The 16,182-nt window shown below is 44.5% G+C and overlaps 1 protein-coding gene and 1 non-coding gene across 2 annotated transcripts in view; one reads left to right on the forward strand and one right to left on the reverse strand.

Moving 5' to 3' along the window:
• The window catches only part of LOC142585634 (lens fiber major intrinsic protein-like), a 47,678-nt gene that overhangs the window by 11,389 nt on the left and 20,107 nt on the right, over nt 1-16,182 (reverse strand). Inside the window, exons 2-3 of the mRNA XM_075696553.1 lie at nt 14,178-14,391; nt 13,059-13,139 (exon numbers count right to left, since the gene is read on the reverse strand). Coding sequence (XP_075552668.1) covers nt 13,059-13,139; nt 14,178-14,391 — 295 coding nt within the window. The remainder of the gene's footprint in view (nt 1-13,058; nt 13,140-14,177; nt 14,392-16,182) is intronic.
• On the forward strand, nt 14,930-15,113 carry LOC142586494 (U2 spliceosomal RNA). Its single transcript, XR_012829245.1, has one exon. It is a non-coding gene; the product is annotated as a U2 spliceosomal RNA (small nuclear RNA).

Here is a 16,182-nt window from a genome sequence, read left to right on the forward strand (position 1 = left end):
ACGTGACTTAAAAAGGTATCGCAAAGCATCGCGACGAAAGACACTTCTGAAAGAAGTCTTGGTGCATCGTGTGTCAGATACAGAAAGGGAGAAAGAGCGCTGTTGCGGTTCTCGAACACAACTGATATGAGTGAGGGTCCGTGATTGAATGACGAACAGTGCAATTTGTATATGTACACGTAAAGTATCGCTCATTTTTATTGATTTTCATGCATAAATTAAGCTCCCACTTCTTCATTTGCATTTTACTTAGACGGGCTCATTTGTGGCTGGCCTGTGTGCTTTTTTTTAAAGATCGCTTTCTTAAGCGTCGGACGTTTCTGACAAGCAAACCAACTTTTATGCACGTGCAGCCAGGAAAGAACAAACTAGGACAATGAAATGAAACCTTGCCAGCTTGGTAAAAAGTAGCCTGATCGGCAATCGAGCGTCGACATCACACCAGCAGAGTTGCATAACGTCGATCAAACTCACTTTCCTAAGGCCAAAGTAAAACAAAACGCGAGGGTATCGAAATCAGCATTACACCTAGACCCAGGTCCACCAGAAGAATGGGCATCGGAGAGGAAGGCACTTCAATTAATTCCGCCGAAGTGAATCTACGAAGGGAGCATGTGCGAGGACAAAAAAGAAAGTAAGAGGAAATGAATGAGAAAGAAAGGTGTCTGATCTCATTTATCCTTCAGTCACTCTCTGCGCGTCTCTGCGTGTTCGGTGGCGCGAACAGCGTGTAAGCCTGTGTGTGCGTGCGCGCGCTCTAGGCGGGGGCGGGGACGCTAGGGTTAGCTAGAACTACAACGGCCTCGGACGCAGCAGACCACTCTGGTGGCACCGGAAATACATGACAGGAGGCTGCCACAGGACGAGAAAGCAAGAGAGCCTTCTCATGTTGCCCAGGCTTTGTCGAGGAAGAAAACGAAGCTAAAAGGGCTGTCTAGAAGAAAGGGGAACTGGTAAGAGAAGAAAGTGAATGAGGACCGGCGTGGCCCCCAAGTTAGAAGACGACGGTATACGAGGACGAGATTAGGCTCACGCGCCAGGAGGAGTGTTGTTCCGGGGCAGAACCAGCCGTGGTATCCGCGACTGCTGCGCGTAACCTCGCCTTTTTATTTTTTCCCCTTGCTCACTCTGTATCTTTCTCGCGCGTGCTTTCTTTCTCCTGATGACGTTCTCCCGCCGCATTGGCCGTAACGGCAGCCGTGGCACGTTGCTTCCTGTCTCGAAGCGACACCAGGCAGCTCCGCGGACGATGAAATATCGCACCCCGGAGAGCCTTCTTCTCCCCAGCGCGCGCGTGTGGTGAGGAGAAGAAACAGCGCGCGACAGCCGACGCGGCTGCTGCTGAGGAATCGATCTTGGTTCTCGCACCGGGTCGGCCTCTTTTGCCCGGCAGTTAATGCAGAGCAAAAGCGCCTTCCACTACTGCTGCTGTTGCTGCTGCTGCTGCCAAGGACGCGGCGGCGTATGTGTGTCGCTTGCCGCTGTGTACATTTGGTATGTGTCTCTTCCGTGCCTCTCTGCGTTTGAGCACGCCTTGTTTGTGTAAGATGAGAGAGTGCAGGAAGAGAAAAAAAAAAAAGAAATTCAACATGCGTGTTTTAGAGGAAGGGTGTGCGTTGTTTGTGTGTGTGTTTATGAGAGCAAGGGGATGCGCGTTGTGTATATGCTAGACTATTGCTAGTGCGAGTGTGTGCTTGTGTGCGTGAAAGTGAGTGCGACACGCACTTTTGTGTGGGTGCCTGTCAAAAGGAGTCCGGAGCCCTCAGGTGACAGAATCGGGCCGAGAGGAAAGAATTGGCTGCCACTAAGAGGTGCCTGCGTCGCACATTTACCGAGAAGCGCGAAGTACGCGCCCTGGATCTCGGCATAGGTGCGCTAGACGGCGCACTCTCGCTAATGCAACTCCGTAGGGTTCGACTGCTACGATCGTAAAACCGTTTCTTCTTTTTTTTTCTCTCTATCGCACGCAAGGTACCCGCGGTCGCTTTCTGACAGCAACACTGATACACGAACGTGGGTGTCGGTTCTCTCGAAAAGCTGTGATTGGCCTTGCTGTGTCAGGTGTAGCTTGTATCTAAATGCTACACTGGTTGGATCTGCTGCACCGCTATTTGGCTGTTTCTTTCTCTTTCTTTTTTTGCCCGAAATTTTGATTCACACCTAACAGAGTTCTGAAACTTGTTTACCCATTTCATTTCTAGCACTATAGCATGACCTAAATAGGTGTCGCAATATAATACCGATTTTCTTTTGCTTAATGTCAAATTATGCTTAGTGTTTGCGTTGGTTCGTAAAGCGTCTTGTCTGAAGTCTCTTGTGTGTCATATGTACCTCCAAGCGCACAGCTGCTGCTTTACTTGCGATAACAAGTTATGCTTACCGTTCGTACTTGATTATTTGGTCTTGTTTTTCTCGTGTGTCATATGTCTGATTAAATAAAAACGAAGCAGAAAGATGGCACAAGACGCAAAGCTGTACCTTAAGATCTTTGAGTCAGCAGCTCGGAGGAATATCATCGTGTGTTTCGTTTCACTAAGATTTCACGAACGTGCCGAAGCTTACATTAAGGGTGCTATTCGCAGTCGGTGAAGTTGCTCGTGATAAATCAACCCCACTCACTAATGTCACTGCTATAGCTTAGAGTTTCAACTCGGTTGTACTTTCTTTACCAGTGTGGGCAGATTAGGGTGTGGGGCTTGAAGTGAAGTTGTATTGTGGTAAAGAATATTTTCCACGCCTGTCTAACTTGCTCTTGAAACGAATGAGCTAGGTATTTTGGTAGCGCACCTACAAAGTTACGTGTAATATTTCTTATATATATTGTAAGGATTTCAAAGCGATTCATTCGACTTAGCTTCAGACAAGCCATTGAAGAAAGAGACTGTGGTTCACGTTATGCAAGGGAAATGGCGAAGTTCCCATGGGGTATGGGTCATATCATTTCTCTCTCTCTGCAAGCCAGTCAGTTATAAAGCAGCTGGTGACAGAAATTTTCAGCATTTACGATGTAATCAAATAAATAAATCCATCTTACAAGAACGCTGCCAGTGCGACAACTGTATACTGAGCACTTGAATTTAAGGGTGCTTTTCCCGCATTTGGGATTAGGAGGAGAAACTATTTTTTTTACGTGGCAGATAAGAAAATGTGGGCGTCGTAGCCATCAAACGACACAGTCCTCCTGAGGAAAAAAAAAAACATTGTCTGATATACATCGGCAGTTCCAACTACTTTTACGAATGAATACGTCAGACAGACTTTCCAAGTTTTGTTACTTCTATGTCGCACCTATCGGACTGGTATACCATATGACATGACGGACGCGGGTATAGAAATTCATCCGTTCACACGCATCTCGCGAAGTTCTACAAGATTACGCGAGTGAAATGCATCAGTCCTTTTAACGTTGGCCCAACTGCACCCGATAACAAGCAACGTGGTCATAGGTAGAGACCTGCCGACTGAGTTCAGCGACAGCGAAAGTTAGCTTATATAATAATAATAATAATAATAATAATAATAATAATAATAATAATAATAATAATAATAATAATAATAATAATAATAATAATAATAATAATAATAATAATAATAATAATAATAATAATAATAATAATCGTAGCTGTTCGACCACATTCATCTGATTTATTTTCTCATTTGGTTAATTGCCAGAGATATCCGATTGACTTATTTCAAATAATTGACAATGTAAGAATGTCTTTCTTTTTTGCCCCTTTGTAACTAAGAGCGAAAAAAAAAATTCGAACACAATTTAGCTACCGCTAATCGTCACAGTATGCGATAGCATGCTTAAAGATTTAGAGCCACATATTTTTTTTATATAGGTATAGTGACTTCAGATCCAACGCGGACGCTAGAATCTCAGTGTAGCGATGCTTTAGTCATGCGGTTATTTAAACGTTACAAAACTGCTCATCTAGTGCCCCCATTGCGGCACGGCGATTATTGTGCCAAGCTTAGCGTGACAGAAGCCCAGTTTACTATTTCTCTCCAGTACCGGCCCACTTCTCCTGGCGTTCGGACAGCTTCCCGAACGTGCGTCCTTGCCCACTTTCATTTATTAACGTGACGTTTCTGTACCTCTCACAAACTTCCGCGTTATTGCACACTGCGACGCGCTCGCGTGCGCTCAACGTACTTCGGTTTTCCTGTTATACAGCTGCAAAGTGGGTGAAGCCCACCTACAGCGCTATAAAGAAGCGCGTGGCCACCGATGAACCTCTCTTAGAGCGCCGCTGCCCATTGCTCTAACCATCATTAGGCTACGATCGCGCCTAACGTTGATCGCGCCGCATGCTTCTCTCATGCCAAAGTCGCTCTTCAGACCGTCTGACGCATGCGCCCCGCGCCAGTTTTTTGCAATCTTCCCTCGAGATTTGCTAGCGGTTCGAGGCGCCGTGCTAGAACGCACTGCCTTTGGGATCGGCCCACAGTTTTGGTCAGACGGATGCCTACAAAGCCGGCAAGGTCCCCGTACAATGCTATCGCATTATGAGGGCACGTATATCTGCAGGCACGCCTGCGAGTAATGTGTAATAGGTTATTGCGAGACGATTAGTAGCCTGCCATAAAATGCTACAGTTGCTTTGTCGGTGAATAAGGAAAGCAGGACGCGGAAACACACTCTTATGCAGTGTTTCTATGCTCACGCTTGAGACAATGAGAACGGAAAGAAGGACGTAGAACGATCTGTCGCCCCCTCCTTTTTTTTTTCACCTTTGTCTGCGGGTCATAGTGTGCCAACCAAGCAGACATTTGCGACACAGGATTCGCTTTTTAGTAAGTAGAATAAACGTTAAGAAAACACATACACCACCTAGATGAAAGAGAAAAAAAATATAAGCGCGGGACTTTTTCTTTGCTTCTCCAAAGTATAAGAAAGAAAGAAAGAAAGAAAGAAAGAAAGAAAGAAAGAAAGAAAGAAAGAAAGAAAGAAAACGAGGACTGCGTGACGAAACGTTGTCTTTCTGGCTCGTACGTATAAAGACACACTTTGTTAACGGCGCAAAGAGAGAAAAGCGATGCCAGAACAAGAAGCTGGATTTTCGTAATAATAGAATCGGTGGTCGGACTGAAGGGCCCTGCAATTAAGGGCCGAGGGTCCTTTGTGCCCGTCGTCAAAGCTTGCTCATCAGTAATCGAATTGTTTCGCTCCATTGTCACGAAAAGGAGCGACCGGAGCCCCGGCTTTCAGTTATTTATATAAGACGTCCTCGGAACGAGTAGAAGCTCCTTTGTTGGGCGCTTCTCTTTTCCACACTGCAAGGTCACGACACGTTCATAAATGTTAATAAGCTCGGCAATGGTCAAGTGAAACTTCGTATACACATTCCCCGTAGTCGTCTTTCTGAAACGAAACAAAACTCTGTACTTAGGTAGTGGGGCTGAGAATGACTTATTTTTGTTGTATTTGACGCTCTTTCCATCTCTGATGCCTATCGCCTTCTCGTGTAGTTGAGGACCACGATCACACGTTAAAATAACTTGGGGTTCTAAGATATGTGCGTATTTGCCTCGGCGGTGTAGTAGTAGTCAATCGCATCAATAGCGTGTGCCCATTGCGGAGTATTTGCGAAGAATTGAGTGGCACAAGTTAAATAGGAAATTAAAGCTTGCTTTATTGTCAAGGAATTGAAACAGATGTTACCTGCAGGTTGGTTAAAGTACCATGTACCTGTCTCTATACGGCGTTAATGGAAACGACGAGCAGTACAGCGGCCTCTTTGTTGGTGGGATCACATGCGTATACCATGCTGAGTTTGTGGATCTGTACGGCCACTTGGTTGCTGGTGAAGCGGCCTCTCTGCCAAAGCGTTAACGCCTTGTCTTCTGGTGTTTCCTGCGAGCGCAGGAGGGAGAGCGTCCGTTAGATTGGACGCCTGCATGTATAGGTTAGTGACGATGCTAAGGGGCATCAAATTTCGAATCATTCGACGACACACAGTCTAACAAAACGAATAAGGAAATCTTGGCATTATATTTTTTAAAGGGTGCCGTATACTTCTTTCTAACAAGAGCGACTAGTTTCTTACGCGTTTCAGCTCCTGTTATCGCACTTGAATTGTTTTTTTTTTCATATGATAATTATCTCTAGCAGTCGTTCACTTGCCTTTCTTCGTTATAACTTCTATCTATGGGCAGTCTTCAAGAAAACCGTCTTTCACTTCTAGTTTTGCTCTCCACTATGATAACTATATTTCATTGTCGATTTTACGCTAGCAAGAAGCACCCGCCAATCATTATCGAGAAACGAGGCATAATTTAGCGAGTTGGGGGGAAAGAAGACAAAAGAACTGGATTTTTTCTCTTTTACTTTCTTGTGCACCTCGAACGCGACAGCAATTGTCGTTGCCGACAAGGGTTAACGACTTGTAGTGGCGACCCGGAATCGACAGTCATCAAGCGCAGGGTCAGTGCAACGGCAGGAAGAACAGGACTCGATACTTCGTTGTTTTTACGCCCGCTGCTGCGGTTATCGCGAACGCCTTCAATTCGGTCGTGGCATTTGCGGATGCGATTCTCTCTTCGCGTAGTAGACCGCAGTGCCCCCCCCCCCCCCAACCCCTACTCCCTTTGTTGAGCACCGGGTCACATTCTTAGCGTGCTTCTGTTCTGTCGCGGTGTCATTTTGTTCCAGCTGCGGTGAGAGCGAACGCTGAATTACTCGCAGCAGAGTCGCACGGAAACGAAGGAACATTACTGCGTCAAGTTAAATGTCATTATCGTTTCAGCGCATATGCAGTAAAGGGACGGCTGGCGATACAACGCCGTTCTCGGGTCAGTTATCACGACTCCGACTAAGTTGTTCTTAAATCGATAAGGTGCTTCATAAAATGTATCCAATCAAAAGACAATAGGATGTCATCGTATAAGAAAACTAGAGCATATTCATGGGTATTTTTTACTGTCGCACAAAAATGCGACATCATTATAAAGTGCGTTCTTTTTATATGGCAAGTCCGCAAAATTGCGTGACCTCGCCGGTGAAAGTATTTATTTATTTATTTATTTATTTATTTCAACATGCTGCAGGCCCGAAGGGCTATCGCAGGTGTGGGGAAATACAATACATGGAAAAGCATAAGAAGAGCACTGAAGATCAATGATTAGTAATGTACAATAGAAACTCATCGAGCGGTGAAGATCTTGCGTAACCAGGCAGGGAATTCCGAAATTCTATGGAACGGACAAAAAGAAAATTATATTTAAACGCATCAGTATGGCTATGTAAGGTGGAGACATTCAACTCATAATGATGTCTGGTGGTTGTGGGTCTAGCGGGTGCGATGTATTTGCTAGGTAGGGAAGATCGTGGGGAGTTAATTGAGTATAAAGAAACTTCAAAGATTCAATGTGACAACGAGAAGAGAAACCGGTAAGTTGAAGACTAAGGTGATGGGAACTTGGTGAAAAATACCGGTCAAAGCGACAATAAATGAAACGTGCAGCTCTCTTCTGAACCGATTCAATTTTGTTGATGTCAGATATTTCGTGTGGGTTCCATACGACAGAGCCATACTCCAGTATTGCACGAACCAGTCTTTTATGCGTGAGGAGTCGCATGCTAAGTGGAGCTGAACGTAATTTGCGTTGTAAGTGGCTTAACCTTCTAAGCGCACGGTTCGATGTGATGCGACCAAGATAAATCTTGAGTGAATTGACGACCTAGACATTTATACTGTGAAACATCTCTACAGAGGGCAGCCATTATACGAGCAGGTAAACGGAGAAGGGAAAGAACATTTGGTAAATGACATAGATACAGTTTTCCGGAAGTTGATTTGCGTCTGCCATGTCTTACACTATGATTGAAATGATGCAAATGAATCATCAAGGATAATGTGATCATGAGGAGCTTTAATCCTATGGTACCAAACGCAATCATTCGTGTACATGCGGATTTTAACAGGAATATTGCATGATAGATAACTTATGAAAGTCAGTATATATATATATATATATATATATATATATATATATATATATATATATATATATATATATATATATATATATATATATATATATATGGTAACGGGCTCGAATGCATCGCTGCAACTTTTTGGACAATAATCGTGCCAAGGATACCATTAAGCAATGGAGACATGTTCAGATATGTTGTGCGAAAATGTTGCATGTAACTTTGTGTTTGTATAGTTGCTGAAGTCTTATCCTTTCGTTGTTAACGCGCGCATAAATTAAAGCACATTCAATCAGCTAGCCCACTGTAGATTTTTTTATTTCACTTTGAAGGGCATTTGTTCTGCGATTTTGCGTGGGTCGACCGTTTCATTCTGGAATATTAAGAGCTGGTGTCTACGTAAGTGAACCAATAGTGTAATGACGATAAAGCAAAAAAAAAAAAAAGACGATTCTATTCGAGTGCCACGTTTGGCTGGCACAGGCGAAATATATAGATCTGTCAGAAAGGAAAAGCAGACATTAGCCAGACACAATCCAGAACTAGCAAAAAAAAAAAAAAGAGCTCGTGTTCTTGCATGAACGGGGTGTTTCGGTTGACAGCATGATCCATCCGGCAGACTTGCATTCGCTTTCTGTCTCTATACAGATACATTTTGTGGGGGTCTCGTTTGATCAAGGCGCATAGTTATGTCGCTCCTCGCCAAGCGAAAAGAGTTCGTTGTTGCTTTACAGACTTGGGGAAATTGCACTTCTTTACGAAGACTTAAGTGTTGACGTGACTTGTTTACCGAGCTTCGTCGTATTTTCTTTTTTTGCGATCGTGGCTGTGGCCATCGTTGTTGTTATGGTCAGGAGGAATGCTCGTAACGTGCTTAATTTGTATACCTTTCCCAGACATACCCATTAGGGCGATACCGACATGCGGACGCAGGAACTCAATTAAAAAATTCAATAACGGAGTTGAATTTGGTGGTTCACAAGGCACGTCGTAATGGAGGGGAGGGGAGGGAGGAGAGGAAGGGGGGGGTCTCTGGGCAAGTTTTGACCACCCGGGGTTCACTTTAACGCTCACCTAAATCTATGTACACGAGCGTGTACCATTTACTTGTATTTTACTTGCTTGCGATCGTTAACTTATGGTACAGAGATTGCTACACGCACGGGTCAGAAGTCGTGATGATATGATGGGAAGCCCTATACTTATGTATGTTTCGAAAAAAAAGAACACAGTAACCGAAAGTTCTCGAGAGGCTCGGATGGCGGGAGAAAGAAACCCTTGGTATTCACTGATAACAGTGAATTCACACTGCCATGAACACTCGCAGCGTTAAGATAGAAAATTTCAAAGACGCACACTGGATCTGGCGTCCGAGCTCGCGTTCTTGCATGAACATGGTGTTTCGGTTGACAGCTGATCCATCTTTGTGAAGCAATGGGAAAAAAAGAAAACGAAATACACAAGTAGAGTTTTGTTCTAACTCCCTCCCTCCCCCCCCCCCCCCCCGTAGAAGAAAGGCCGCACCAACCGTTTATTATTTTATTTTTCTATTCGCGAAAGCTTGCATTGATAAAAAGAACAAAATAAAAGGGGGGGGGGAAGCAGCAACTTTTCTCAGTTCATATAGTGTACTCTGGTGGCGCTTAAGAGAACATAAAATTGAGGGGTTTGGCTGTAAGGCGTGGGGCTAAATGACACTACTTCTGAGCAAAAAGTTTAGAGTGTGAACAATTTTCTACGCGTCGTTGTGCAAATTCTTTTTGTTCAGTGAATAGAGAGAAAAAAAGAACAAAATGAAACATAATAAAAGTACAAGGCGTAAAAACGTGATAGACGCTCTTGCGGGCATTACCACCGGGACATTTTCAACCGGGCAGTCTATCTTTTGCAGGGCGTGCGTCAGGAAGAATCATGGAGCTGTCCACGGGGAAGCCCGAAACCCTAACGATGTCACATTTCAGGTGGGCAAAAGGTTTCACTCATGAAAGGCTCATAAAACCGCGTATCAACGGCTCGCTGTTTGACTTTGCGGTTATTTTTCGTCTGCGTATAAACCGTCCGCACTGAAAGTAACCTGCTGCCGCAATTTTCCTTGTCTTTCACGGGCGATTCTGTTCTTGTTTTCACGCGGTGAAACGGCGCCGCACCCCAAAACTTGTTTTAGTTTCTGATGAAGCAGAATAAATTTATCTTTATTTTTATGTTAGTGAGAAGAGCGGTGTGAGCCAGCCTGGTTGGAGATAATTTGCTGTCACGCCGAAATCTGTTGAGCTGGCAGCTGACCTCACATGCTTTACTACTCCTCAGTCTCGTGAGCTTGTATATAGTTGATGACACTCTCATTTTCTTTCACGTTTTGCTTTTTCAGTGAGGGCCTTCGACCTCGAAACCTCATAGAAAACGTTCTAATTGCCAGGCCTCGGAGTGCACTAAGCAAACTTTACGAAAGTAGCTTTTATACGAAACCCAAATTTAGATTTTGTTTTCCGGGAAGAGTATATGTCACGACGAGGAAAGTCACGTGGGAACAGAACATGGCGGCATTTCGGCACTCGCTCTGGCTCGCTTGGTCGTCTGCAATACTGCTTCTCGTTGTAGCAGCATTGCAGACGACTCTCTGAGCTGATTTCTTCTCTTAATATATATTTACCGAAATTTTTACTGTAACGTGAAAATGAGGGCGCTTATAATATTTCCTTTTTACATTTTAGCTTTAACAACAAAAATAGAAATAAAAACACATTTGCTGCGTACTTTTAGCTATATGGCACGTTTTATTACGAGCTATTTTTAGCGAACAACTGACGATAAGCTGCCACAGGAAACAGGAGACAAAGCGGCAAACCTTGAGTAAATATTTATCTGCTTTCAATGTAGCTTCGATTTTTGTAACCAACCATAAACAGCTGAAAAAAAAGAAAAACAAACAAAGCGCTGTAAACGCTTCCTTGAAGTTAGTTTGGGGACAAAGGCAAACCAAGAAATGCTCATGGCAACACGGTGAGACGAACAAATAGAACGAGAAAAAAGAAGTCACATAAGTGCGTGAGGGAACCGTATTAGAAAACTGGTGGCGCCATCTGTTTTTTCTTGCACTCGTTCAACTACCCACGTAGTTACTGGGGTTCTTGCGTGCTAGAAAAAATAAAGGACCTAGAGAAAAAAGAAAAGAAAAAGAAAGCACCGCACCAATCAGACGAACGAGCAAGAGCAAGCGTGAAGTTCTAATCTCGCTGCTACTCGTTACGGCCTTTTCCGGGAGTGTCTTCTGCTGTTGTCTCTAAAAACAAAGCAGGCCCTGTCCTTCTTATTAGTATCGATCGCTTCTCGCGGGCCGGACTTCGCGTAGCACAGTCGGTTTGCGAAATACCCGAGGAGGCGACTCTGTTCCGCTGCGCTGCTGTGCACACGACGTCGAGGGTTCGAATCCATGTCGTGGTAGCAGCAGTACGATGTGGAAGGAATGCAAAGAAAAACGCATGTTTGCTGAAGTAGGGGTGTTATGTTGAGGAACTTGAAGAGTCAAAGGAAACTCCCACTTTGTAGCTCCGTCGTAGTTGCACCTTTCTTTCTTTCTTTCTTTCTTTCTTTCTTTCTTTCTTTCTTTCTTTCTTTCTTTCTTTCTTTCTTTCTTTCTTTCTTTCTTTCTTTCTTTCTTTTTTTCTTTCTTTCTTCCAGACATGACGGCCGATCAATTGGTGAGTTTTGAGTGAATTAACTGATAACCCCCGAGCCAATAATTAACATTAATTCCCTGCTCTGCTTCCGGCGTGTTCACGCGATGTTGCTGCCGTGCCTGGTTGCGCAATCTTTCTCTTAATGCGAATCATTCCTGTCGGGTGTAGACTGCATTTTTCCTGCCGGGTATCTGACCGTTTTTCGTGGGCCAATCTCGAAGGCAGTGCACTCAAACACGGCGTCTCAAACAGAGACCTAGGATTGCATTTGTAGCGCACAGCTGTTATCGAACGCTCAGATAACGCTCAATATGACCTTCAGAACTGGAATGCTGCCACAGGAAACAGGAGACAAAGCGGCAAACCTTAAGTAAATATCTATCTGCTTTCAATGTAGCTTTGGTTTTTGTAACCATCCATAAACAGCTGGACAAAAAAAGAAAAACAAACAAAGCGCTGTAAACGTTGCCTTGAAGTTAGTATGGGAACAAAGGCAAACCAAGAAATGCTGACGGCGTCACGGTGAGACGAACAAATAGAAAGAGAAAAAAGAAGTTACATGCGTCTGTGAATGTGTGACCGGTCAAGACACGGTCTAAACCACAATGGTGGACCAAATGAAATTTGAGGGATATGCAAAGTGACGTAAATATGTATAGCCGTACATATTCTAAGAATATGAAATTGTGAAATTGTACATCATGATCATCTTTAACAATGTAATGCCACCTAAAAAATTCATCTTGACAACCCGCGGTATACGTTTCGCTCCAGAAAATTACCACGGTTCGTACGTGAGTATCAAACAATGATTTTTATCGCAATTAATTGGAATATATCTCAAGTCAGATGGAATATATCCCAAAACATCAGGAATATCTTGCAAGTTACACACCACGACCAGGTAAGACAAATACAATATAAAATGTGATTACGATAAGTTTTGAACGCAAGTAGTGTGAAAACAGGGAGATACAGATTAAAATGTCACAAATGTTATAATGAAGACAACGGACATGTGGCTTCAGTCTGGTGGTAACTAACAAAAACTGACCCTCACAGCTTTTTTTGTTCTTGTTCACAAACATTACAATACACTACAAATACACAAAATGTCAGACGAAAACAAAAATATATATAATGTCGCGAATATTTGCATTGCATATACATAAAATGTCATTTTCTAAGGTCAGCAATGCACATTGACTTATTATCCTAGTATTTATCGACAATATCAGTTACCTTTAAGAACTATTTAGGCAAAGCAAGCGCGAGTTCCTGAAGAACAGCTGTGGGCCCTTCCTCGTTGAAACCTTTCAGACTGGTCTCTGATACGCGGGCTTTAACTTAAGGTTTATTTAACAGTGATACACAGTAAGAACGCATGCAGTCTAATGTATTTGGTAGCTCATTGTGTAAGATAAGTTGAATCGACTCACCCAGTGATTTTTCCACTTGTTCATGACAAAGGCAGGACCGAGAGAACGCGCTGGGTTCAGTGAAGCTCCTGAAGCCGGTAGCTAAAAGCAGCAGAGACGAGGATCGCTCATTGATACGCGTCAATACACAGGCATACTATGTCTTCGTACATACTATGTCTTCTGAGCGCACCAACAGCGCTAAGCTGTATAAGCTGTATACAGCGATGATTAGAGCTTAAGCCAACAGGAAATAGCAGACTCGGATGAGGTACATACGTTAATATTGAATATGGCGGCGCTGACTAGAGCAGCTGAGCTATCGCTACCAAGGGACGTCTAACATATTTACTCGAGTGGGAGCCCGAAGCGACAGAGGCTCGCATCACATTGAATGTGTGTGTGTAGGGAGATGTTGGCATCCGGAGTAATGCTAAAAAGCGCTTCTAGCTTAGCCAAACAATGTAAATCAGAGATAGGCCCAATTCGAGAAAACAAACTCTACAGTATGCTAAAATAATTTGAAGCAAAGTCTAGAACGCACTTACGCATAGTCCACGGAAAGTTTAGAATTAGCACGCTTTGCATCACAGCACATAGGGCAATTTGTATATCAAGTAATGGCACCGTGTAGAAAAAAAAAAGAAAGATAAAAATAGAAGTGATGTACTAAAAAGCAGCGCTCTCACACATGGCATCGACGTACAGTCGGCCAGAAAAGTTTACGGGACTGGGGATTTGCTAAACAGCTGCATTCTCGCGAAGTTTGTGCTCACGACCGAACTTGGAAAGATTCACGAATTTTTAGAGCCACGAAAGGCAAATACGAAAAAAAAAATACTTTGACGTCCGTGACGTCAAACTGACATGCCGGTGTTCAAATATCGAGGCCAAAAATAACAACAAGAAACTGAAGTTTAGCTTTCACTTTCTCTTCTTGTAATGAACCTCCTTTTACCTCTAAATTAATGAATAAATAGCTTTCGAAGAACGAATAATTCGTCTAAACCATTAGGTGTTTCCATATGGTGTTCCTTTAACATAGTATAGAAATTAACTTTTGTCTTTGAACCCGTGTCCCTTGAACTTTTGCGGCGGAATGCGTTAATAAACATTTGAGCTGTGAGTGAAAGCACGCACCCCGGCCAGGGTGCAGGTGAGGTAGGCGAACCCGACGACCAGGGCGTCCGCGCCTCCCGTGGACAGATGGCATCGGTGAGGGTCCCGCGTAGCAAACACCGTGGACGCGAGGAGGAAGCTGAGCACGAACTCAACGCCGAACGCCTGCCAGGCTCCCAGTGCCTCGTGGGGACGGCTGCTTCCCAGGGAACTCCGGTGGCCCGGAAGTGTGACGCTGCGGCCGAAGAGAGGGAGAGCGAAGGAAATTAAACCCAAAGCGCCGAGGGAAACGCCGCAAGAAACACTCTGCAACCATCTCACAGTAAAACATTTGAGGAGAGAACCAAGGATCTACTATAACGAACACCTCACTATAAGTGCAGTGGCTCTAGAATCGCATGCTTCAGTGAAGAGAATAGCGGTATTATAGAAAGAACGACTGCTCGAAAGATCCTTCCCATGTACGCCTTTACACCAGTCCCTATATGGACTGTGCAGATTTCTTTCTCCGCTATTCATTTCGCCTTTCTTTCCAACCTTACCATTTCCTCTGGTTAGGGAGTAAACCCGAAGCTTCTATTCTGGTTGACCCCCAGGCCTTTCCCATTGCAATTGTCTCTCTATCTCTCTAGCAATAATTTGCCTCTTCAGTGCCTTACTCGACTGGACGCGCGTGAAGTTTCGACAGGACCGCCACCACGGGACAGCGGAAGGAAAGGAAAGTAGACACGCAAGCGCTTGAAACGCCGACAGAGAGAGAGCGGTGCGAACGTAGACATGGACGAAACAGGTCAATGTGTAGTATTCATTCTTATAAGCTTAACATCTGATACGGATTCTATTTGAACGCAAGATATTGAACTTATTTTTGCAAGTTGGTGGAATGCTTGAAGCCTGCTTCATCTCCGCCGCAGGCCAGCCCAGTATTGCACTATCTCCGGGATCGGCCCATGGTTTTTGCACACGCGGCAACAGAAATGCGCGGAACCCTAGCCATAAACAGCTTTGCTGCAAAAGAAAAGAATTAGACTCTTTTGCCTGAAGGGCGCAAGTATCGAAAGCGAGAGCGATGCTTAGCGTTGCGCTGAAGCTTCTTAGTGTTCGAAGAATGTGCGGGGGCGAAATATGGGCGCGACACAGCACGTGATTCAAATTGTGCTGTGCAGCAGAAGCAGCGCGCTGAAGCTATCAGGCGTCTCACAACGTTGGCGGGACGAGGAGCGTCGTTTTTAGCGTTGCAGGCGTTGCAACTCAACGGTGTGGGAGATGAGACCGAAGGAAAACTGCCTGCGCTTGTAGCTCCAAGTGTACTGTCCGTTCTGCTCAGGCCACTAACGGTGTGGCATCCACACAGCTTCTCAGATGGAATGCTAGTGTTCGTGTCAGCGCACATCTGCGTGGATACCGGGGCAGCGTGACGGCGCCGATGGAACGAATGCGCGTAGCGCGTCCGTAAAATTTCAAGAAAAAATGGTTACCTTATATACGAACAACATCCATGAACATTTCAATGCTGTCTGCGCTAGTGACATCGACATCAAGTGGAGTCCGCCTGGCGGACACACACTAAACCATAATAGCGTTGATGGCGCGTCTCGTCGTCTGCTAGCCGTTACTTTTTTACGTGTGCCCGTACGGCGCACATATTCTTTAAAGTCTGTTTGTTCCGTGATTGTAGCACAGTCATAAATGGCAGTACTTTTTCCCACAGTTTAGATACTCATTTGGCTTTGCTCTGTTGTCCTTGCGCTGCAATAATATCAGCGACCGCGCGTGTCGAGCGCGCGACGTGGGATCGTTGTTCCCTCCGTTCGCCACAATCTTAAAAATTTTACGTTTGCATTGTGATTTAAGCACTTCACAAAGGACATTCGGCGTTGTTTTAAACAAGTGAAGTGGTCGCTGCGATACCTGAGCGCAGCGCCCAGCGATACCTTATAGCGACGCGTTGGTAATTCCGCAATCTTTGTGATGGCACGATATGTCAACGGGATGGCGTGAGATCACTGAGCAGTAGGAAAGAAAA

Source organism: Dermacentor variabilis, chromosome 6 (genome assembly GCF_050947875.1).
Source record: "Dermacentor variabilis isolate Ectoservices chromosome 6, ASM5094787v1, whole genome shotgun sequence".
Classification (NCBI taxonomy): Eukaryota; Metazoa; Arthropoda; class Arachnida; order Ixodida; family Ixodidae; genus Dermacentor; species Dermacentor variabilis.